Source organism: Pseudophryne corroboree, chromosome 4 (genome assembly GCF_028390025.1).
Source record: "Pseudophryne corroboree isolate aPseCor3 chromosome 4, aPseCor3.hap2, whole genome shotgun sequence".
Classification (NCBI taxonomy): Eukaryota; Metazoa; Chordata; class Amphibia; order Anura; family Myobatrachidae; genus Pseudophryne; species Pseudophryne corroboree.
The window spans coordinates 390,831,978-390,856,251 of NC_086447.1; the positions used below are offsets into that span (position 1 = coordinate 390,831,978).

The window sequence follows — 24,274 nt, forward strand, 5'->3', positions numbered from 1 at the left end:
CTCCATGTTGCTAGATGTTGTCAGGGCCCTGAAAATATAGGTTCCAGGACGGCTGGAGTCAGGAAAACTGACTTGCTGTTATCCTGTATGCACCCAACAAACTGGGTGCTCTTGCTTCTAAGCAGACTATTGCTAGTTGGATGTGTAATACAATTCAGCTTGCACATTCTGTGGCAGGCCTGCCACAGCCAAAATATGTAAATGCCCATTCCACAAGGAAGGTGGGCTCATCTTGGGCGGCTGCCCGAGGGGTCTCGGCTTTACAACTTTGCCGAGCGGCTACTTAGTCAGGGGCAAACACGTTTGTAAAATCCTACAAATTTGATACCCTGGCTAAGGAGGACCTGGAGTTCTCTCATTCGGTGCTGCAGAGTCATCCGCACTCTCCCGCCCGTTTGGGAGCTTTGGTATAATCCCCATGGTCCTTTCAGGAACCCCAGCATCCACTAGGACGATAGAGAAAATAAGAATTTACTTACCGATAATTCTATTTCTCGGAGTCCGTAGTGGATGCTGGGCGCCCATCCCAAGTGCGGATTATCTGCAATACTTGTACATAGTTACAAAAATCGGGTTATTATTGTTGTGAGCCATCTTTTCAGAGGCTCCGCTGTTATCATACTGTTAACTGGGTTCAGATCACAGGTTGTACAGTGTGATTGGTGTGGCTGGTATGAGTCTTACCCGGGATTCAAAATCCTTCCTTATTGTGTACGCTCGTCCGGGCACAGTATCCTAACTGAGGTTTGGAGGAGGGTCATAGGGGGAGGAGCCAGTGCACACCACGTGATCCTAAAGCTTTACTTTTTGTGCCCTGTCTCCTGCGGAGCCGCTATTCCCCATGGTCCTTTCAGGAACCCCAGCATCCACTACGGACTCCGAGAAATAGAATTATCGGTAAGTAAATTCTTATTATAACACCCCCAAATCAAACTCTCTGCAAATGTTATATCTGCCCCCCCTGCAGTGTACATGGTCTTGCCCTACTGCTAACAAATTTACTGCTAAGATCAGGTCTGAATTACCCCCACAGTCTTACAAGGTACTGCAATGGCCGGCTTGCACAAACCAATGGGTGTCACAGTGATCTGATGCTGCGTCCTAGGATGCTGGTCAGATCACTACTGCAGAAGCGGTGGTCTACTTGTAGTAGACGCCTCCTTCTGCATTTGGAGCCATCACTGCTGCTTCCATGGAATCAGCCCCAATGAGCACTCTCACTATTTCCTTACAGTGAAAAAGGTAATGCAAAATGGGTAACCGAATAAGCAATGGGGGTTTTCTAGCAGTGTGTTTTAATCTTGGCCCAGTGTCTGTTTACGGCACAGGATTTGTGTCCCTCACAGCTTCTTGGTAGCACCCATATACCGTATACTGGGAGCCTTAGCTAAGCCTTAGTGTCAAGTATAAGAACTTGTAACATACAGATGTATCCTCATACACCTGTCCTTATTGCGCGATATGGTTCAAGATGCCTGACATGACTTAAACGTTCCACTGCAGGTAGCGATTACTGTACTTTTTCACAAATTTTGCATTTTAAATTGCTAATGATGTAATAAATCTCTAATAGTGTATTTAGGATTAGTATTTTTGTTGCCCTAGAATTGGTATAAAGTAGTAGATTAAGAGCCGCAAAATCGGTGGCTGCAGACAAGGCTATTTAGTGCAATTTGAGAATAGGTGTATCTACACACAGACCACACCATACTTGTTCTACAGGGAGTGGCATGTAGTGCTGTGCTTATGTATGATGCTAAGAAGTGTGTGCGTGTCTCATTGTTATAGCTGACTGAGTGTTTTTCCATGCTTGGTATGCATTAATAACATGAAGGAAAAGAGGGACATTCTTTTCTAAATGAGAACAGTCTATTGAGTAAACAGTTTGTGTTGTTGGATTTGGATGATGCCTTTATGAACCAGAATGTTTTTTAAAAGTAGTGTTTCGTAAACGTGAAACTTTTCAGTATGCTTTTGTGTAGGAGTTGAGGGGATTATTGAACAAAGGGGGGTAGGTTCACGGTATGCTGTTAGATTTCCAAATGTATTTTCTTAATGCACCATTGGTTTCTCTCATAGTACTCACTGAAAAAATAACAGAGAAACTCATTAACCCCACCTTAAAGTGAAAAAAAAACAACTTTAAAAGTACAATGGGGGTCATTCCGAGTTGATCGCTCTCTAGCTACTTTTAGCAGCCGTGAAAACGCATAGTCGCCAGCCCACGGGGGAGTGTTTTCGCTTTGTAAGTGTGCGAACGCGTGTGCAGCCGAGCGGGACGAGGAGAGTTTTTTGCAGTTTGAGTATCTCTGGACTTACTCCGCCCTTGCGATCATTTCAGTTCTATTTGGTCCCAGAATTGACGTCAGACACCCGCCCTGCAAACGCTTGGACACACCTGCGTTTTTCCGAACACTCCCTGAAAACTGTCAGTTGACACCCACAAACGCCTTCTTCCTGTCAATCTCCTTGCGATCGGCTGTGCGAATGGATTCTTCATTAAATCCATCGCCCAGCAACGATCCGCTTTGTAACCGTACGACGCGCGTGCGCATTGCGGTGCATACGCATGCGCAGTAGTAACCTGTTCGCTGCGCTGTGAAAAATGGCAGCGAGCAATGAACTCGGAATGACCCCCAATGTGTGTTTCACTTTGCTGTGCTGTACATATACAAACTATATGTAAACTTACTGTTACTAACCAGTTTGGCATTTTGTAAAATTATTTATCAAAGTGTAAAAAGCTGCTTTGCCAAGTCATTATCACTAAGTCAAGGGTCTAATATAATTGTTTATAATAAAGTTCATTCAACAGCAATGTTATATTGTAATTAAATGTCCTACTGTAGTAAAAAATGTTAAGAATTTTAAAATGATACTTAGAGCTGCGCTCCCAGGTAGAGTAATTATACAACCCTACTCGCCCTGAGTGTGCAGCCATTTGGTTTGTCTCCCAACCCTGGCTGAAATCTGGGGCTGTGACGTGGTGGAGCCTCTGATTGTTCTTACCACTCCTATCCCACCATTGCAGTCCTTTAAAAGGGATGAGCTGCACCTCTATCTGGGAGGGGTGGCACTTGATATGCCGGCTGTCGGGAACCCGGCGCTCAGCACACCGGTGCCGAAATCCCTACAGCCGACATACCGATGACTATTTTCCCTCTTGGGGTGTCCACGACAGCCCTGGATGGAGAATAAATAGCGTAGTGAGTGCAGCGAGCCCGCACGGAGCTCTTTTGCGCTTGCTCCGCTGTATACTGACAGTTGAGATCCCGGCACCGGTATGCTGGGCGCCGGGATCCCGAGTGCTGGCATACCACAGTAAACCCATCTGGGAGTGTAGCTTTAAATGGAAATATTAATTTGTTGTTAATGAAGGAGATGGCTTAATTCATTTAATCTTGTAGTCATTACTTTCACTATATCTGCGTACAAAAATGCTGCATGTTTAAATGTGTGACTTTGCATAAAGCTAAAATTATGTGATATTATATTTTTACAGCAATTTTTTCAACTTGTCAAGTTAAGAAAACTTGGTCTTAGTGATAATGAAATTCAACGACTTCCTCCAGAGATAGCAAACTTTATGCAGTTGGTAGAACTGGATGTGTCTCGGAATGGTGAGTCTGACATCTAATAAACACTAAGTAGTGTTTTATTACGTTACTTGTTATAAATATAAAGTATAAAGGCTCATATTATAGATTAAAATGCAATTGTGCTAATGTCAAATTATTTTGCTTGCATATGATGTATACGGTAGTAGTATTCATCAGTGATCCATATTTGGACCATGAAATCTTGTCCGTATGCGTGTATTCCTGTATCCGGGCTCTAGGTTGTTGGTCATTAGGTCGACCACTAATGCTTGACATGCAGTAGGTTGACGTGGTCAAATGTCGACATGGACATTAGGTTGACATTGCTTATGGTCGACAGGTGCATATGTTTAAAATACATACGGTAGACACAGCCTTTTTTTTTTTTTTTTTTCATTTTAAACAAAATCTTTCATACTTTACCATCCACACGGACTACATTTGGGAATAGTAACATTTGCCTTGCCTGATGCATGGCAAGCGAAGCGGTATACTAATTGGGCTTCCATGTGCATGAACGGCGAAAATGACACCAAAAAAGCTTAAAATGCTGTCTACCTTTTCTCTTTCTCTTGTCGACCATTCCAACTGTCGTCCTAATGCATGCAGACCAATAGTGGTCAACCTAATGACTGTAGACCTTTGTTATGTAGATCTCATGATCCATACCTGTGTATTCCCTTGCAGTAAGTTAATGTTTCTGAACTCCAGTCTTCAGGGAACTCTAGGAGTGAGTGTTTTCCAGATGTCCTCGTTTGCAAGTATATTAATTAGTACCACACATCCCAGCATGCCCTGCCTACAGTTCTGCTATTTGGCCATGCCAAAACTATTGCAAGGCATGCTGGGATGTTTAGTTCAACAACAGCTGCAAGGCCAAAGGTTCCCCCATCCCTGGTCCACAGAATAGCTCAGATGAACAGTTACATGTCTTTAGTGTATAGTTCACTAAAAAAAGAAAGCTTTTGCATTCCATACAGAATTCACTGCAATCTATACTTATGTAATACACCTGCGGCTGTTAACATAGTTTTAGTTTTCTAATGAACCAAACAAGCCAAAAAACATGAAGTAGTTTTGCCATGAAAGTACAAAGCATCCTAGATATGAGCGAGAATGGGTCCAAAGTTCCTTTATTATAAAGTGCTAATGATGAAATATCTGTAGTGTGCTTGTTGCAGGAAAGGGGAACCACAGTTTTACAGAAACAAATTTTGCCAATCTCATGTGGAGAATTAAAAAACCATTGTATATACAGTACTTGGTTCATTAATAAGGCTGCATACTAGACCTAATAAGACTCTATCGAACTCACTTCTCTGCACAGTGCGAGAGGCCCCAACTATAGAATCCTTCAAAAGTAGACTGAAGACTTTCCTGTTTACTCAAGAATTTCCATAATGTCCCTTTAGTATCTTCATGCTTCTGTATTTTATGAAAAGCTGTTCTGTACTTCCTTATTTTCTGTACTGTATGATGCTATGTATCTGTTAAGCACCTTGAGTCTATTGGAGAAAGAGCGCTATATAAATAAAAATTATTATTATTAATTCTTATTATACTGTGTGCTATATTTACAGTGACTTATAAATGTGTGTGTTTTTTCTGATTGGATCAAAATAAGTTATTCTGAAAAGGAACACTCAACACACAAAGTATTTTTGTTTTAGTACAGTGTTAAGATTGTACAATAGACTGGAGAGAAGTGGTCTGTTATCTTTTGGTTCTAAATATAATGTATTTGAAATGGTTTGAGTATCGTATGAAAAGCACATTGTCACTCAAGAAGTGGGAGTTCATAGGCTGGCGTGACACTAGCATTTTCGAACATCACTTTTTCCAGTCAAAACAAGTGATGCTGACATTCTGTCACAAGGTTATCTAGTGGCACATCAGTGCTTTCACAGCCCTTATGTCTGACAGGGAACAATGTTTTCCAATGAAAACTACATGTTACTAAATTTACTACAAACAACAAATATTTTCTCTGTAAGTAGTCATCTGGTAATCAGTGCTGCTGATCACTGCACTGTTCCCATTGCCCTGGGTTTATGTTGTTCTACTTGAAACATTTGGCATGTTTTTTAGGTTCTGGCTTTTTGGCATGCTGAGAAGTTATTGTATTGCACTCTCAACATTTACAGCTATTATAATGTTGTGCATACAAGCAAAATCCCTAAATTTGGTAAAATGCTTTAACTATATCATCTTTAAACTTGCACACACTCTAATACAATTTAGTTTTTGCGTAAAAGATTTTTGAAGTGTCATTTATACAAGCAATACAGGAAAAAAATGTGCAGTATTTGCTAAATAAAATCTTTTGCATGTGCTAGCTGGGATTATGTTTAGTCTGACTTGATTTGCATTGGTTTTTGAGGCATGACGCAGTTAGGATTAAGTATTCGTCTTTTGGTTGTGCATGCATTATTACAGCATATGCTGCAGAACATCTGGCCTCAACCAAGAGAGTTCTGTGTTCCAGCTTTGTTGACACATGATATTTTCATCAGAATGGCCCTTGTTTAATGGCTAAGGCACACTGTACTAAATCCTAGGAAAAATCATCTACGCATTCAAGGTTTTGAATTGTTCAGGTCATTTCTAATAACGCACATCAACTGCCTTGGAAAGTGAATTATTGCTCCTTGATATCAATATGAGAAATGTCTCTCGTGGTGCTGAATAATGGATGAGTTCTATTAAAAAGATTTAATGTTCTGCAGGTTCCAGAATACTTTGGATCAGAGTAAAGTTTAATTCATCAAAAGAATATGTTGGTTCTTTGGTTTTCTTATATAAGCAGTGTATTTAAGGATTTAGTATAAATAGTACAGACTGTGAAATTATCACTTGGCAGCCAAGCAGACAGATCCTGCTTTTTCACTGAGCAAACAAAAGTCGATTTCTGGTTTATTGCCAGGGATCAATGACTAAAATAAGTATCCCACTCTACAATTTATTACATTCATTTGAAAAATCTGTGTAATTTATGTGGATAAATGTTTGCATACAAATTTCCATTACTTCATGGTTAAAGTCTACATCTGTTCTGACAAGTTACTTCTCTTTGTGTTCTGTGTAATATACAGACACATAGGGTAACCCTCCACTGTAGTACCTATCCCTGACACCAATACTTGCGTTCGGGATGTTGCCGGTCGGTCACTTTACAGCTGGCATCTACACCACTGGGATGCTGATCGCATCCCGTCTAAAGAGCTTGAGTGGGAGCCCAAACTACAGACTTAACACATTTTTTTTTCTCACACCTCAAGAGCCTGCGAGAAAAAATGTGACTGCCGCTGCTAATGTTTATCTTATCGGAGAAACCACTGAATAACTCCAAGAGATGCCCATTCCTATAGGCGCCCAGCAGAGGGAGTGCTCCACAATTGAACTTGCTCCATACTGGTCATAGCTTGAAATTGCTTGGACAAATTTCACTCAAGATAAGAAGCAAAAAGCTAGGATCCTGTAGAATTTAGTTTTTTTATTACGAAGAAGCATGGCCTAAAAGCATTCATACCTGGCATACCAAATAGTATCATACAATTGCCTAAAATAATATAAATATATCCTGTATGGGTGTTAAGACATGCGCCTTATAGTATGGTGATTACTGGCAGCAAATACTATAATAAATATTTATGTTCAGGTTTGTTAGCAAACCAAAAAAAGTTAGCTATTAGGCAAAACTATGTTGTACTTCAGGTGGGGCAGATGTAACATGCACAGAGAGATATAGTGGGTGAGTTCAAACTGAAATCTTAATTGCAGTGTAAAAATAAAGCAGCCAGTATTTACCTTGCACAGAAACAATATAACCCACCAAAATCTAAATTCCTCCCACCTGCAGTAGAACAAGGTTTCTCTGACGTCCTAAGTGGATGCTGGGGACTCCGTAAGGACCATGGGGAATAGCGGCTCCGCAGGAGACAGGGCACAAAAGTAAAAGCTTTAGGATCAGGTGGTGTGCACTGGCTCCTCCCCCTATGACCCTCCTCCAAGCCTCAGTTAGGTTTTTGTGCCCGGCCGAGAAGGGTGCAATCTAGGTGGCTCTCCTAAAGAGCTGCTTAGAGTAAAAGTTTTGTTAGGTTTTTTATTTTCAGTGAGTCCTGCTGGCAACAGGCTCACTGCAACGAGGGACTTAGGGGAGAAGAAGTGAACTCACCTGCGTGCAGGATGGATTGGCTTCTTAGGCTACTGGACACTAGCTCCAGAGGGACGATCACAGGTACAGCCTGGATGGGTCACCGGAGCCGCGCCGCCGACCCCCTTGCAGATGCTGAAGAGAGAAGAGGTCCAGAAATCGGCGGCTGAAGACTTCCCAGTCTTCTTAAGGTAGCGCACAGCACGGCAGCTGTGCGCCATTGCTCTCAGCACACTTCACACCAACGGTCACTGAGGGTGCAGGGCGCTGGGGGGGGCGCCCTGGGCAGCAATGAAAGTACCTATGCTGGCTAAAAATACATCACATATAGCCTCTGGGGCTATATGGATGTATTTAACCCCTGCCAGGTTGTCAGAAAAACGGGAGAAGAAGCCAGCCGAAAAGGGGGCGGGGCCTATTCTCCTCAGCACACAGCGCCATTTTCCTACACAGCTCCGCTGCTAGGAAGGCTCCCAGGCTCTCCCCTGCACTGCACTACAGAAACAGGGTTAAAACAGAGAGGGGGGGCACTTATTTGGCGATATTATTATATATTAAGATGCTATAAGGGAAAACACTTATATAAGGTTGTCCCTGTATAATTATAGCGTTTTGGTGTGTGCTGGCAAACTCTCCCTCTGTCTCCCCAAAGGGCTAGTGGGGTCCTGTCCTCTATCAGAGCATTCCCTGTGTGTGTGCTGTGTGTCGGTACGTGTGTGTCGACATGTATGAGGACGATGTTGGTGAGGAGGCGGAGCAATTGCCTGTAATGGTGATGTCACTCTCTAGGGAGTCGACACCGGAATGGATGGCTTATTTAGGGAATTACGTGATAATGTCAACACGCTGCAAGGTCGGTTGACGACATGAGGCGGCCGGCAAACCAATTAGTACCTGTCCAGGCGTCTCAAACACCGTCAGGGGCTTTAAAACGCCCATTTACCTCAGTCGGTCGACACAGACACGGACACTGACTCCAGTGTCGACGGTGAAGAAACAAACGTATTTTCCATTAGGGCCACACGTTACATGTTAAGGGCAATGAAGGAGGTGTTACATATTTCTGATACTACAAGTACCACAAAAAAGGGTATTATGTGGGGTGTGAAAAAACTACCTGTAGTTTTTCCTGAATCAGATAAATTAAATAAAGTGTGTGATGATGCGTGGGTTTCCCCCGATAGAAAATTATTGGCGTTATACCCTTTCCCGCCAGAAGTTAGGGCGCGTTGGGAAACACCCCTTAGGGTGGATAAGGCGCTCACACGCTTATCAAAACAAGTGGCGTTACCGTCTCCAGATACGGCCGCCCTCAAGGAGCCAGCTGATAGGAGGCTGGAAAATATCCTAAAAAGTATATACACACATACTGGTGTTATACTGCGACCAGCGATCGCCTCAGCCTGGATGTGCAGCGCTGGGGTGGCTTGGTCGGATTCCCTGACTGAAAATATTGATACCCTTGACAGGGACAGTATTTTATTGACTATAGAGCATTTAAAGGATGCATTTCTATATATGCGAGATGCACAGAGGGATATTTGCACTCTGGCATCAAGAGTAAGTGCGATGTCCATATCTGCCAGAAGATGTTTATGGACACGACAGTGGTCAGGTGATGCAGATTCCAAACGGCACATGGAAGTATTGCCGTATAAAGGGGAGGAGTTATTTGGGGTCGGTCCATCGGACCTGGTGGCCACGGCAACAGCTGGAAAATCCACCTTTTTTTTACCCCAAGTCACATCTCAGCAGAAAAAGACACCGTCTTTTCAGCCTCAGTCCTTTCGTCCCCATAAGGGCAAGCGGGCAAAAGGCCAGTCATATCTGCCCAGGGGTAGAGGAAAGGGAAGAAGACTGCAGCAGGCAGCCCCTTCCCAGGAACAGAAGCCCTCCACCGCTTCTGCCAAGTCCTCAGCATGACGCTGGGGCCGTACAAGCGGACTCAGGTGCGGTGGGGGGTCGTCTCAAGAGTTTCAGCGCGCAGTGGGCTCACTCGCAAGTGGACCCCTGGATCCTACAAGTAGTATCCCAGGGGTACAGATTGGAAATTCGAGACGTCTCCCCCTCGCAGGTTCCTGAAGTCTGCTTTACCAACGTCTCCCTCCGACAGGGAGGCAGTATTGGAAACAATTCACAAGCTGTATTCCCAGCAGGTGATAATCAAAGTACCCCTCCTACAACAAGGAAAGGGGTATTATTCCACACTATTTGTGGTACTGAAGCCAGACGGCTCGGTGAGACCTATTCTAAATCTGAAATCTTTGAACACTTACATACAAAGGTTCAAATCAAGATGGAGTCACTCAGAGCAGTGATAGCGAACCAGGAAGAAGGGGACTATATGGTGTCCCTGGACATCAAGGATGCTTACCTCCATGTCCCAATTTGCCCTTCTCACCAAGGGTACCTCAGGTTCGTGGTACAGAACTGTCACTATCAGTTTCAGACGCTGCCGTTTGGATTGTCCACGGCACACCGGGTCTTTACCAAGGTAATGGCCGAAATGATGATTCTTCTTCAAAGAAAAGGCGTCTTAATTATCCCTTACTTGGACGATCTCCTGATAAGGGCAAGGTCCAGAGAACAGTTGGAGGTCGGAGTAGAACTATCTCAAGTAGTTCTACGACAGCACGGGTGGATTCTAAATATTCCAAAATCGCAGCTGATTCCGACGACACGTCTGCTGTTCCTAGGGATGATTCTGGACACAGTCCAGAAAAAGGTGTTTCTCCCGGAGGAGAAAGCCAGGGAGTTATCCGAGCTAGTCAGAAACCTCCTAAAACCAGGCCAAGTGTCAGTGCATCAATGCACAAGAGTCCTGGGAAAAATGGTGGCTTCTTACAAAGCGATTCCATTCGGCAGATTTCACGCAAGAATTTTTCAGTGGGATCTGCTGGACGAATGGTCCGGATCGCATCTTCAGATGCATCAGCGGATAATCCTGTCTCCAAGGACAAGGGTGTCTCTTCTGTGGTGGCTGCAGAGTGCTCATCTACTAGAGGGCAGCACATTCGGCATTCAGGACTGGGTTCTGGTGACCACGGATGCCAGCCTGAGAGGCTGGGGAGCAGTCACACAGGGAAGAAATTTCCAAGGAGTGTGGTCAAGTCTGGAGACTTCTCTCCACATAAATATACTGGAGCTAAGGGCAATTTACAATGCTCTGAGCCTAGGAAGACCTCTGCTTCAAAGTCAACCGGTGCTGATCCAGTCGGACAACATCACGGCAGTCGCCCACGTAAACAGACAGGGCGGCACAAGAAGCAGGAGGGCAATGGCAGCAAGGATTCTTCGCTGGGCGAAAAATCATGTGATAACACTGTCAGCGGTGTTCATTCCGGGAGTGGACAACTGGGAAGCAGACTTCCTCAGCAGGAACGACCTCCACCCGGGAGAGTGGGGACTTCATCTGGAAGTCTTCCACATGATTGTGAACCGTTGGGAAAGACCAAAGGTGGACATGATGGCGTCCCGTATGAACAAAAAACTGGACAGGTATTGCGCCAGGTCAAGAGACCCTCAGGCAATAGATGGGACGCTCTGGTAACACCGTGGGTGTACCAGTCGGTGTATGTGTTCCCTCCTCTGCCTCTCATACCCAAGGTACTGAGAATTATAAGACTGAGAGGAGTAAGAACTATACTCGTGGCTCCGGATTGGCCAAGAAGGACTTGGTACCCGGAACTTCAAGAGATACTAAGAAGGGACTTGCTTCAGCAAGGATCATGTCTGTTCCAAGACTTACCGCGGCTACGTTTGACGGCATGGCGGTTGAACGCCGGATCCTAAGGGAAAAAGGCATTCCGGAAGAGGTCATCCCTACCCTGGTCAGAGCCAGGAAGGAGGTGACCGCACAACATTATCACCGCATTTGGCGAAAATATGTTGCATGGTGTGAGGCCAGGAAGGCCCCCACGGAGGAATTTCAACTCGGTCGATTCCTGCATTTCCTACAAACAGGAGTGTCTATGGGCCTCAAATTGGGGTCCATTAAGGTTCAAATTTCGGCCCTGTCGATTTTCTTCCAGAAAGAATTGGCTTCAGTTCCTGAAGTCCAGAAGTTTGTCAAGGGAGTACTGCATATACAACCCCCTTTTGTGCCTCCAGTGGCACTGTGGGATCTCAACGTAGTTCTGGGATTCCTCAAATCACATTGGTTTAAACCGCTCTAATCTGTGGATTTGAAATATCTCACATGGAAAGTGACCATGCTGTTGGCCCTGGCCTCGGCCAGGCGAGTGTCAGAATTGGCGGCTTTGTCTCACAAAAGCCCATATCTGATTGTCCATTCGGACAGGGCAGAGCTGCGGACTCGTCCCCAGTTTCTCCCTAAGGTGGTGTCAGCGTTTCACCTGAACCAGCTTATTGTGGTACCTGCGGCTACTAGGGACTTGGAGGACTCCAAGTTGCTAGATGTTGTCAGGGCCCTGAAAATATAGATTTCCAGGACGGCTGGAGTCAGGAAAACTGACTTGCTGTTATCCTGTATGCACCCAACAAACTGGGTGCTCTTGCTTCTAAGCAGACGATTGCTAGTTGGATGTGTAGTACAATTCAGCTTGCACATTCTGTGGCAGGCCTGCCACAGCCAAAATATGTAAATGCCCATTCCACAAGGAAGGTGGGCTCATCTTGGGCGGCTGCCCGAGGGGTCTCGGCTTTACAACTTTGCCGAGCTGCTACTTGGTCAGGGGCAAACACGTTTGAAAAATTCTACAAATTTGATACCCTGGCTGAGGAGGACCTGGAGTTCTCTCATTCGGTGCTGCAGAGTCATCCGCACTCTCCCGCCCGTTTGGGAGCTTTGGTATAATCCCCATGGTCCTTACGGAGTCCCCAGCATCCACTTAGGACGTCAGAGAAAATAAGAATTTACTTACCGATAATTCTATTTCTCGTAGTCCGTAGTGGATGCTGGGCGCCCATCCCAAGTGCGGATTGTCTGCAATACTTGTACATAGTTATTGTTACAAAAATCGGGTTATTATTGTTGTGAGCCATCTTTTCAGAGGCTCCGCTGTTATCATGCTGTTAACTGGGTTCAGATCACAGGTTGTACAGTGTGATTGGTGTGGCTGGTATGAGTCTTACCCGGGATTCAAAATCCTTCCTTATTGTGTACGCTCGTCCGGGCACAGTATCCTAACTGAGGCTTGGAGGAGGGTCATAGGGGGAGGAGCCAGTGCACACCGCCTGATCCTAAAGCTTTTACTTTTGTGCCCTGTCTCCTGCGGAGCCGCTATTCCCCATGGTCCTTACGGAGTCCCCAGCATCCACTACGGACTACGAGAAATAGAATTATCGGTAAGTAAATTCTTATTTTTGCCTAATTGCAATTGTTTTTTGGTTTGCTAACAAAACTGAGTAACTCCCTGGGTCAGGATTGGGCCCTAATACATCCGAGTACCTTTTAAGTGCTCAACCGAGCAGGGAAAAAAGGCAAAATAGTGTAGTGCTGTTATAGGACATGGAACTCTTAAATAAGACACTGCGATGGAAGCCCCAGCAGCAGCAAGCATAGCGTTTTTATAGAATTTAAAGAGGAAGAAGCGGCAACTAAACTTAAAAAATCCAGTCATACCGGACTAGGGCTACGCCGACCGATGATAACCAGAGGGTACATCAGGATTATTATGCTTTTGTGTTTGAATGTCCATAATTTGATGCAGGTTTCAACCATAGTTAAGTTTGTGTTGCAAAGACTTTAAACTAAGGTACTGTGCTGCAGCATTGTGATGGTTAAGCCCCAGTGCATCATATTGAAACACTACGTTTGCCTGCAGCCTCGGCTAAACTAAAGTCCTGGCTATCCCGAGAAGAAGGTATGGACTAAAATCATAGGATTAAATGTACAGATGCAGCCACAGTCATCATTGCCGCAATGTGTACGCACAGGCATATGCATCGCAGCAAGCTGCAGTGTATGCTGTGCTGTGACCAGTCACAGCTGGCGTTCGCTCCATAGAAGTTTATGGCATGCGCGTGTGGGCATACTAGTCACGCCATCCATGCTGCAATCTGTAATAGGGTGCTGGAGTTTGTAGAAGAATGCCTGTTGTGGCAATCATTTGAAAGGCAAAACCAGATGGAGTTTTTCCTTTTAAGTGATTGCACAAGAATGCCCATATTTTTAACGCAGCAAACTCCCGCACCTATAGCTTCTTGCACCCTACAACATTTACCTCATTGTGTATGGTAGATTAGTGAGAACTGGTAGTGTAGCTCATAGAACCTTCCAGTGTGCAAGAGGTTAATCCTTGTGTTAGGCACTGAAGTTATTGTATATGAAATACAGTGGTAAATTAAATGTTTATATATGCTATGCATTGAGCTGTCTCTGTGTTAATGTACCCCTTACATGTTTAAATACTTAAAATGTTTTATTTAAATATATTGCACTGTATTTTTTCTCTCTGGTAATCTTTGGTGTTTTGGAGCCCCTGCAGGTCCTGTTAGTACCCTGCGGTTCCCAGGAAACCAGATTGCTGATGGTTCTGCAGGAGTTTTCCCATGGATGAAGGGGTGGCTACAGTCACTGCTAAAGGGACCCAACCAGCTGCTGAACTTAGTGAGCTGCTGGAAAGTCTATCCATGCAGGCTCTTGTGCCTGAATGGTCTCAAGATACTCATTTGGAGTCTACTGACTACAGCAGGGCCCTACAGGCTACTGCAGCAGTAGCAGGGAGGACTATTACCCCAAGGTCTGGAGCAGAATCCCACTTCCAGACTTCAAGGCACCTAAGGAGTGGCCAAGCACTGGACTGTCTCTCAAGGCACACTCCTCTCTGTCCATTGGAACCAATGTCGAACTTCTCCAGCTGAGTAGACTTGAACAGTGCATGCACACAGCTGAATTGGTTAAAGGGACAGTGGCTATATTACCCCAACCCCCCTCCCACTCACTATATTCAGTGCCAGAACTAGAAAAAGTTCTGTGAGCTCAGCAATGTTGATTACTGAACCTGAACATCCAAAGGAGTGTAACTTCTAAAGAATATCTTGTATGCTGTATGTTACGTTTTTTTTTTTTTTTTTGGTGGTTGTCTGTGCGGGATGTAGTCAGGATGCCGGCGGTTGGGATCCTGGCGGTCAGAATACCGACGCCCAGAATGCCGGCAGTGCCGCTAAAGCTTTTCCCACTCCTGGTTGTCCATGACACCCATGGAGTGGGAATAGAACCTGTGGCGACCGCAGTGAGCCTTCAATGGGCTTTGTTGCGCTCGCCCTCCTGCTGTCATTCTGGCGGTTGGGATCCCATCGACTGTATTCTGATCTGCGGCATCCCGTACCCAACCCGTCTGTGCTATCTTTTTTGCTTTTTAATGTAGGAACCTAACTGAATAAATTTACCCCGGAGGACATACTTATTGGTAAGATAATCAGCAAGATTTGTATCGAAATCCGCCTTACAATAAGCATGTTGCAGAAGGATTTTGTTGAGACACCAAGTCCATTTCCCAGAAAATACTTGTAGTACGGATAGAACCATAAAGACAGGAGCGTGATCTGACCAGGTGATCGATATATCAACTAGGAGATGGAGATATCTGTGACCCAAAAACAAGTAGTCAAGTCGGGAGTGCACTTAATGAGAGTGGGAGAAGGTGTAATTGCGACCAAGAGGGTGTAGGATTCTCCAAAAGTCGGCCAACTGGTGATTGTGAAAGATCCAACAAACTTGGTGGTATTTAGCATTAGAAAATCTAGGCGAGTTGGTGGAAGTATCCATCATGGGGTCTAATGCCGAATTGATGTCTCCCCCAACACAGTAATGCCCATCACAAAGGGATGAAAGTGGTATTTGAAAAAAGATGGGCCTGGTTAGAGGCATATAAGTTAAGGAAAGTAAAGGCCTGGATAAAGATCTGGCAAGATACCACAAGGTGTCTACCTGGAACTAGTTTATGTACAAGATTGTCAGTAAGATGCAGCCTCTTTCAGAACAATGGAGGTAATTCAAAGTTGATCGCAGTAGCAAATTTGTTAGCAGTTGGTCAAAACTACATGCACTGCAGGTGTGGCAGATAAAACATTTGCAGAGAGAGTTAGATTTGGATGGGTTATTTTGTTTCTGTGTAGGGTAAATACTGACCGCTTTATTTTTACACTGCAATTTAGATTTCAGTTTGAACACACCCCACCCAAATCTAACTCTCTCTGCACATGTTATATCTGCCCCCCTGCAGTGCACATGGTTTTTCCCAACTGCTAACAAATTTGCTGCTGCAATCAACTCTGAATTAGGCCCAATATCTCCTCTCTTAGACTTCCCTTCCAGACAATTGCAGAAAAAAAGCTGCAGAGACGTAGCGATTTCTAAGACAGCCGGCCTGTGGACCGTTCTTAAAGTGAGTTTTCTCTGACGTCCTAGTGGATGCTGGGGACTCCGTAAGGACCATGGGGAATAGCGGCTCCGCAGGAGACTGGGCACAACTAAAGAAAGCTTTAGGACTACCTGGTGTGCACTGGCTCCTCCCTCTATGACCCTCCTCCAGACCTCAGTTAGAATTTTGTGCCCGGCCAAGCTGGATGCACACTAGGGGCTCTCCTGAGCTCCTAGAAAAGAAAGTATATTTTAGGTTTTTTATTTTCAGTGAGATCTGCTGACAACAGACTCACTGCTACAAGGGACTTAGGGGAGAGAAGCGGACCTACCTGCTTGCAGCTAGCTTGGGCTTCTTAGGCTACTGGACACCATTAGCTCCAGAGGGATCGAACACAGGCCCAGCCTCGGTCGTCCGGTCCCGGAGCCGCGCCGCCGTCCCCCTTGCAGAGCCAGAAGCAAGAAGAACGTCCAGGAAATCGGCGGCAGAAGACTCCGGTCTTCATTTAGGTAGCGCACAGCACTGCAGCTGTGCGCCATTGCTCCCTGTGCACACCACATACTCCGGTCACTGATGGGTGCAGGGCGCTGGGGGGGGGAAGGGGGGCGCCCTGGGCAACAATTAGAGTACCTTAAGAGTGGCAAATCACACATAATATAGCCTAATAAGCTATATATGTGTAAAATACCCCTGCCACATTATGATAATAAGAGCGGGAGAAGTCAGTCGAAAAAGGGGCGGGGCTATCTCCCTCAGCACACTGGCGCCATTTTCTCTTCACAGTGCAGCTGGAAGACAGCTCCTCAGGCTCTCCCCTGTAGTTTTCAGGCTCAAAGGGTTAAAAAGAGAGGGGGGGGCACTAAATTTAGGCGCAAATCTGTGTATTATAGCTGCTATAAGGGAAAAATCACTGTGGGTAGTGTGAATCCCTGCATTATATAGCGCTCTGGTGTGTGCTGGCATACTCTCTCTCTGTCTCCCCAAAGGACTTTGTGGGGTCCTGTCCTCAGTCAGAGCATTCCCTGTGTGTGTGCGGTGTGTCGGTACGGCTGTGTCGACATGTTTGATGAGGAGGCTTATGTGGAGGCGGAGCAGATGTCGATAAATGTGATGTCACCCCCTGCGGGGTCGACACCTGAGTGGATGGACATGTGGAAGGAATTACGTGACAGTGTCAACTCCTTACATACAAGGTTTGACGACATAGCAGATGTGGGACAGCCGGCTTCTCAGCCCGTGCCTGCCCAGGCGTCTCAAAAGCCATCAGGGGCCCTAAAACGCCCACTACCTCAGATGGCAGACACAGATGTCGACACGGATACTGACTCCAGTGTCGACGACGATGAGACTACTGTACATTCCAATAGAGCCACCTGTTACATGATTACGGCAATGAAAAATGTGTTGCACATTTCTGATATTACCCCAGGTACCACAAAAAAGGGTATTATGTTTGGGGAGAAAAAAGCTTCCAGTGGTTTCTCTAACGTCCTAAGTGGATGCTGGGACTCCGTAAGGACCATGGGGATTAGCGGCTCCGCAGGAGACTGGGCACAACTAAAGAAAGCTTTAGGACTACCTGGTGTGCACTGGCTCCTCCCACTAAGACCCTCCTCCAGACCTCAGTTAGATTTCTGTGCCCGGCCCGAGCTGGTTGCACACTAGGAGCTCTCCTGAGCTTCTAGAAAGAAAGTTTAAATTAGGTTTTTTATTTTACAGTGAGACCTGCTGGCAACAGGCTCACTGCATCGAGGGACTAAGGGAAGAAGAAGCGAACCTACCTGCTTGCAGCTAGCTTGGGCTTCTTAGGCTACCGGACACCATTAGCTCCAGAGGGATCGACCGCAGGACCTGTCCTTGATGTTCGTTCCCGGAGCCGCGCTGCTGTCCCCCTTACAGAGCCAGAAGCATGAAGATGGTCCGGAAAATCGTCGGCAGAAGACTTCTGTCTTCACCAAGGTAGCGCACAGCACTGCAGCTGTGCGCCATTGCTCCTCATACACACTTCACACTCCGGTCACTGAGGGTGCAGGGCGCTGGGGGGGGGGCGCCCTGAGGGCAATAAATAACACCATGGCTGGCAAAAATATACATCATATATAGTCCCAGAGGCTATATAGATGTAAAATTACCCCTGCCAGTATCACAGAAAAAGCGGGAGAAAGTCAGCTGAAAAGGGGGCGGGGCTTCTCCCTCAGCACACTGGCGCCATTTTCTCTTCACAGTGCAGCTGGAAGACAGCTCCCCAGGCTCTTCCCTGTAGTTTTCAGGCTCAAAGGGTTAAAAAGAGAGGGGGGGGGGGGGGGCACTAAATTTAGGCGCAATATATGTATACAAGCAGCTATTTGGGGAAAAATCACTCAATTATAGTGTTAATCCCTGCATTATATAGCGCTCTGGTGTGTGCTGGCATACTCTCTCTCGGTCTCCCCAAAGGATTTTGTGGGGTCCTGTCCTCAGTCAGAGCATTCCCTGTGTGTGTGCGGTGTGTCGGTACGGCTGTGTCGACATGTTGGATGAGGATGGTTACGTGGAGGCGGAGCAGAGGCCGATAAATGGGATGTCGCCCCCTGTGGGGCCGACACCAGAGTGGATGGATAGGTGGAAGGTATTAACGACAGTGTCAACTCCTTACATAAAAGGCTGGATGACGTAACAGCTGTGGGACAGCCGGCTCTCAGCCCGCGTCTGCCCAGGCGTCTCAAAAGCCATCAGGGGCTAAAAACAACGCCCGTTACCTCAGATGGCAGACACAGATGTCGACACGGAGTCTGACTCCAGTGTCGACGAGGTTGAGACATATACACAATCCACTAGGAACATCCGTTACATGATCTCGGCAATGAAAAATGTGTTACGCATTTTCTGACATAAACCCAAGTACCACATAAAAAGGGTTTTATTTTTGGGGAGAAAAAACAGCCACTGTTTTGTCCCCCCATCAGATGAATGAATAAAGTGTGTAAAGAAGCGTGGTTTCCCCCGATAAGAAACTGGTTATTTCTAAAAAGTTACTGATGGCGTACCCTTTCCCGCCAGAGGATAGGTCACGTTGGGAGATATCCCTTAGGGTGGATAAGGCGCTCACACGTTTGTAAAAAGGTGGCACTGCCGTCTTAGGATGCGGCCACCTTGAAGGAACCTGCTGATAAAAAGCAGGAGGCGATCCTGAAGTCTGTATTTACACACTCAGGTTATATACTGAAACCTGTAATTGCCTCAGCATAAATAGTGCTGCTGCAGCGTGGTCTGACACCCTGTCAGATAATATTAATACGCTAAGACAGGGATAATAATATTTGCTAACATTGAGCATATTTAAGAGGTGGTCTTATATATAAAGGATTCACAGAGGGATATTTGCCGGCTGGCATCCAGAATTAATGCAATGTCCATTCTGCCAGGAGGGTGGTAGAAACCCGGCAGTGGACAGGTGATGCTGCATTTAAAAGGCACATGGAGATTCTGCCTTATAAGGGTGAGGAATTGTTTGGGGATGGTCTCTGGGACCTCGTATCCACAGCAACAGCTGGGAAGAAATTTTTTTACCTCAGGTTTCCTCACAAAAGCCTAAAGAAAGCACCGTATTTTCAGGTACAGTCCTTTCGGCTTCAGAAAAGCAAGCGGGTCAAAGGCGCTTCCTTTCTGTACAGAGACAAGGGAAGACGGAAAAAGCTGCACCAGTCAGCCAGTTCCAGAATCAAATATCTTCCCTCGCTTCCTCTGAGTCCACCGCATGACGCTGGGGCTCCACAGGTGGAGACAGGTGCGGTGGGGGCGCGTCTCGGGACCTGCAGGGATCAGTGGGCTTGCCCACAGGTGGATCCCTAGGTTCTGCAAGTAGTATCACAGGGATACAGGCTGGAGTTCGAGACGACTCCCCCTCGCCGTTGCCTCACATCAGCCTTGCCTGCTGCCCTCGGAGAAAGGTAGTACTGGCTGCAATTCACAAGCTGTACTTCCAGCAGGTGAAATCAAGGTACCCCTCTTTCAACAAGCCGGGGTTACTATTCCAAAATGTTGTGGTACCGAAACCAGACGGTTCGGTGAGACCCATTCTAAAATTGAAATCCTTGAACACTTATATACGAAGGTTCAAGTTCAAAATGGAATCGCTCAGGGCGATTATTGCAAGCCTGGAAAATTTCAGGGTATCACTGGACATCAAGGATACTTACCTGCATGTCCCTATTTACCCTCGTCACCAGGTGTACCTCAAAATTGTGGTACAGGATTGTCATTACCAATTCCAGACGTTGCCGTTGGTCTATCCCCGGCACCGAGGGTATTTACCAAGGTAATGGCCGAAGTACTTATCCCGTACTTGGACGATCTCCTTATAAAGGCGAGGTCCAGGGAGCAGTTGTTCGTCGGAGTAGCACTATCTCGGGAAGTGCTACAACAGCACGGCTGGATTCTGAATATTCCAAAGTCACTGCTGGTTCATACGACGCGTCTACTGTTCCTGGGTATGGTTCTGGACACAGAACAGGATAAAAAGGGTTTCTCCCGGAGGAGAAGTCCAAGGAGTTGGCGTCTCTAGACGGAGACCTCCTAATACAAATACAGGTATCGGTGCATCTATGCACGCGAGCCTTGGGATAGATGGTAGCTTCTTACGAAGAATTTCCATTCGCCAAGTCCCATGCAAGGATATTCCAGTGGGATCTGTTGGACAAGTGGTCCGGGTCGCATTCTCAGATGCATCGGCGGATAACCCTGTCTCCAAGGGCCAGGGTGTCGCTGTGGTGGTGACTGCACATCTTCTGGGGGGCCGCAGATTCGGCATACAGGACTGGGTCCTGGTGCCCACGGATGCCAGCCTTCAAGGCTGGGGGGGGCAGTCACACAGGGAAGAAACTTCCAAGGCCTATGGAAAAGTCAGGAGACTTCCCTACACATAAATGTTCTGGAACTTTGGGCCATTTACAATGCCCTAAGTCAGGCTAGACCCCTGCTTCAACACCGGCCGGTGCTGATCCAGTCAGACAACATCACGGCGGTCGCTCATGTAAACCGACAGGGTGGCACAAGAAGCAGGATGGCGATGGCAGAAGCCACAAGGATTCTCCGATGGGCGGAAAATCATGTGTTAGCACTGTCAGCAGTGTTCATTCCCGGAGTGGACAACTGAGAACTTTCTCAGCAGACACCGTGGGGAAAGGCCACAGGTGGACAGGATGGCGTCCCGCCTCAACAAAAAGCTACAAAGATATTGCGCCAGGTCAAGGGACCTTCAGGCGATAGTTGTAGACGCTCTGGTAACACCGTGGGTGTACCAGTCGGTGTATATGTTCCCTTCTCTGCCTCTCATACCCAGGGTAATGAGAATAATAAGAAGTAGAGGAGTAAGAACTATACTCATTGGTCCGGGTGGCCAAGAAGAGCTTGGTACCCAGAACTCCAAGAATGATCTCAGAGGACCCATGGCCTCTGCCGCTCAGACAGGACCTGCTGCAGCAGGGGGCCTGTCTGTTCCAAGACGTACCGCGGCTGCGTTTGACGGCATGGCGGTTGAACGCCGGATCCTGAAGGAAAAGGGCATTCCGGAGGAAGTTATCCCTACGCTATTTATAGCTAGGAAAGAAGTGAACGCAAACCATTATCACCGCATATGGCGGTAATATGTTGCGTGCTGTGAGGCCAGTAAGGCCCAAAAGGAGGAATTTCAGCTAGGTCGTTTTCTGCACTTCCTACAGGTCAGAGGTGACTATGGGCCTAAAATTGGGTTCCATTAAGGTCCAGATTTCGGCTCTATCGATTTTCTTCCAAAATAGAACTGGCTTCACTGCCTGAAGTTCAGACTTTTGTTAAGGGAGTGCTGCATAGTCAGCCCCCGTTTGTGCCTCCAGTGGCACCGTGGAATCTCAACGTAGTGTTGGATTTCCTGAAGTCGCATTGAGTTGAGCCACTTAAATCCGTGGAGCTACAATACCTCACGTGGAAAGTGGTCATGCTGTGGGCCGTGGCGTCGGCCAGGCGTGTATCAGAATTGGCGGCTTTGTCATACAAATGCCCTTATCTGTATTCTATATGGATAAGGCGGAATTGAGGACTCGTTCCCAATTCCTTCCTAAGGTGGTATCAGTTTTTCATGTGAACCAACCTATTGTGGTGCCTGCGGCTACTTGGGACTTGGAGGATTCCAAGTTTTTCTGGACGTAGTCAGGGCCCTGAAAAGTATATGTTTCCAGGACGGCTGGAGTCAGGAAAACTGACTCGCTATTTATCCTGTATGCACCCAACAAGCTGGGTGCTCCTGCTTCTAAGCAGACTATTGCTCGTTGGATCTGTAGCACGATTCAACTTGCACATTCTGCGGCTGGAATGCCGCACCCTAAATCTGTGAAAGCCCATTCCACGAGGAAAGTGGGCTCTTCTTGGGCGGCTGCCCGAGGGGTCTCGGCTTTACAAATGTGCCGAGCTGTTACTTGGTCGGGTTAAAACACTCTTGCAAGAGTCTACAAGTTTGATACCCTGGCTGAGGAGGACCTAGAGTTTGCTCATTCAGTGCTGCAGAGTCATCCGCACTCTCCCGCCCGTTTGGGAGCTTTGGTATAATCCCCATGGTCCTTACGGAGTCCCAGCATCCACTTAGGACGTTAGAGAAAATAAGATTTTGCTCACCGGTAAATCTATTTCTCGTAGTCCGTAGTGGATGCTGGGCGCCCATCCCAAGTGCGGATTGTCTGCAATACTTGTTTATAGTTATTGCCTAACTAAAGGGTTATTGTTGAGCCATCTGTTGAGAGGCTCAGTTGTTATCATACTGTTAACTGGGTATAGTATCACGAGTTATACGGTGTGATTGGTGTGGCTGGTATGAGTCTTACCCGGGATTCAAAATCTTTCCTTATTGTGTCAGCTCTTCCGGGCACAGTATCCTAACGGAGGTCTGGAGGAGGGTCTTAGTGGGAGGAGCCAGTGCACACCAGGTAGTCCTAAAGCTTTCTTTAGTTGTGCCCAGTCTCCTGCGGAGCCGCTAATCCCCATGGTCCTTACGGAGTCCCAGCATCCACTACGGACTACGAGAAATAGATTTACCGGTGAGTAAAATCTTATTTTTTCCCCCATCTGATGAACTAAATGTGTGAAGAAGCGTGAGTTTCCCCCGATAAGAAACTGGTAATTTCTAAAAGGTTACTAATGGCGTACCCTTTCCCGCCAGAGGATAGGTCACGTTGGGAGACATCCCCTAGGGTGGATAAAGCGCTCACACGTCTGTCAAAGAAGGTGGCACTACCGTCTCAGGACACGGCCGCCCTAAAGGAGCCTGCAGATAGAATGCAGGAGGCTATCCTGAAGTCTATATATACACACTCAGGCATTATACTGAGACCAGCTATTGCTTCAGCATGTATGTGCAGTGCTGCAGCTGCGTGGTCAGATTCTCTGTACCTTAGACAGGGACACTATATTGCTAACCATAGAGCATATTAAAGACGCAGTCTTATACATGAGAGATGCACAGAGGGATAATTGCCGACTGGCATCTAAAATAAACGCAATGTCCATTTCTGCCAGGAACTCGGCAGTGGACAGGTGATGCTGTTTCTAAAAGGCACATGGAAGTTTTGCCTTACTAGGGTGAGGAGTTGTTTGGGGATGGTCTCTCGGACCTCGTTTCCACAGCTAACGCTGGGAAATCAACATTTTGCCCCATGTTCCCTCATAGCCAAAGAAAGCACCGTATTATCAGGTACAGTCCTTTCGGCCCCAGAAAGACAAGTGGGTGTAAGGCGCGTCCTTTCTGCCCAGAGGCAGAGGTAGAGGGAAAAAGCTGCAGCATACAGCCAGTTCCCAGGAACAAAAGTCCTCCCCCGCTTCCTCTAAGTCCACCGCATGACACTGGGGCTCCACAGGCGGAGCCAGGTACGGTGGGGGCCTGTCTCAGGAATTTCAGCGACCAGTGGGCTCGCTCACGGGTGGATCCCTGGATTCTACAGGTAGTATCTCAGGGGTACAAGCTGGAATTCGAGACGTCTCCCCCTCGCCGTTTCCTCAAATCTGCTTTGCCGACAGCTCCCTCAGACAGGGAGGCAGTGCTGGAGGCAATTCACAAGCTGTATTCGCAGCAGGTGATAGTCAAGGTACCCCTTCTTCAACAGGGACGGGGTTACTATTCCACAATGTTTGTGGTACCGAAACCGGACGGTTCGGTGAGACCCATTTTAAATTTGAAATCCTTGAACACT

General features: G+C 46.7%; 1 protein-coding gene across 1 annotated transcript in view; it reads left to right on the top strand.

Moving 5' to 3' along the window:
* Positions 1-24,274, top strand: part of LRRC1 (leucine rich repeat containing 1) — a 428,784-nt gene that overhangs the window by 103,600 nt on the left and 300,910 nt on the right. The window contains exon 2 of the mRNA XM_063916718.1: positions 3,503-3,620. Coding sequence (XP_063772788.1) covers positions 3,503-3,620 — 118 coding nt within the window. The remainder of the gene's footprint in view (positions 1-3,502; positions 3,621-24,274) is intronic.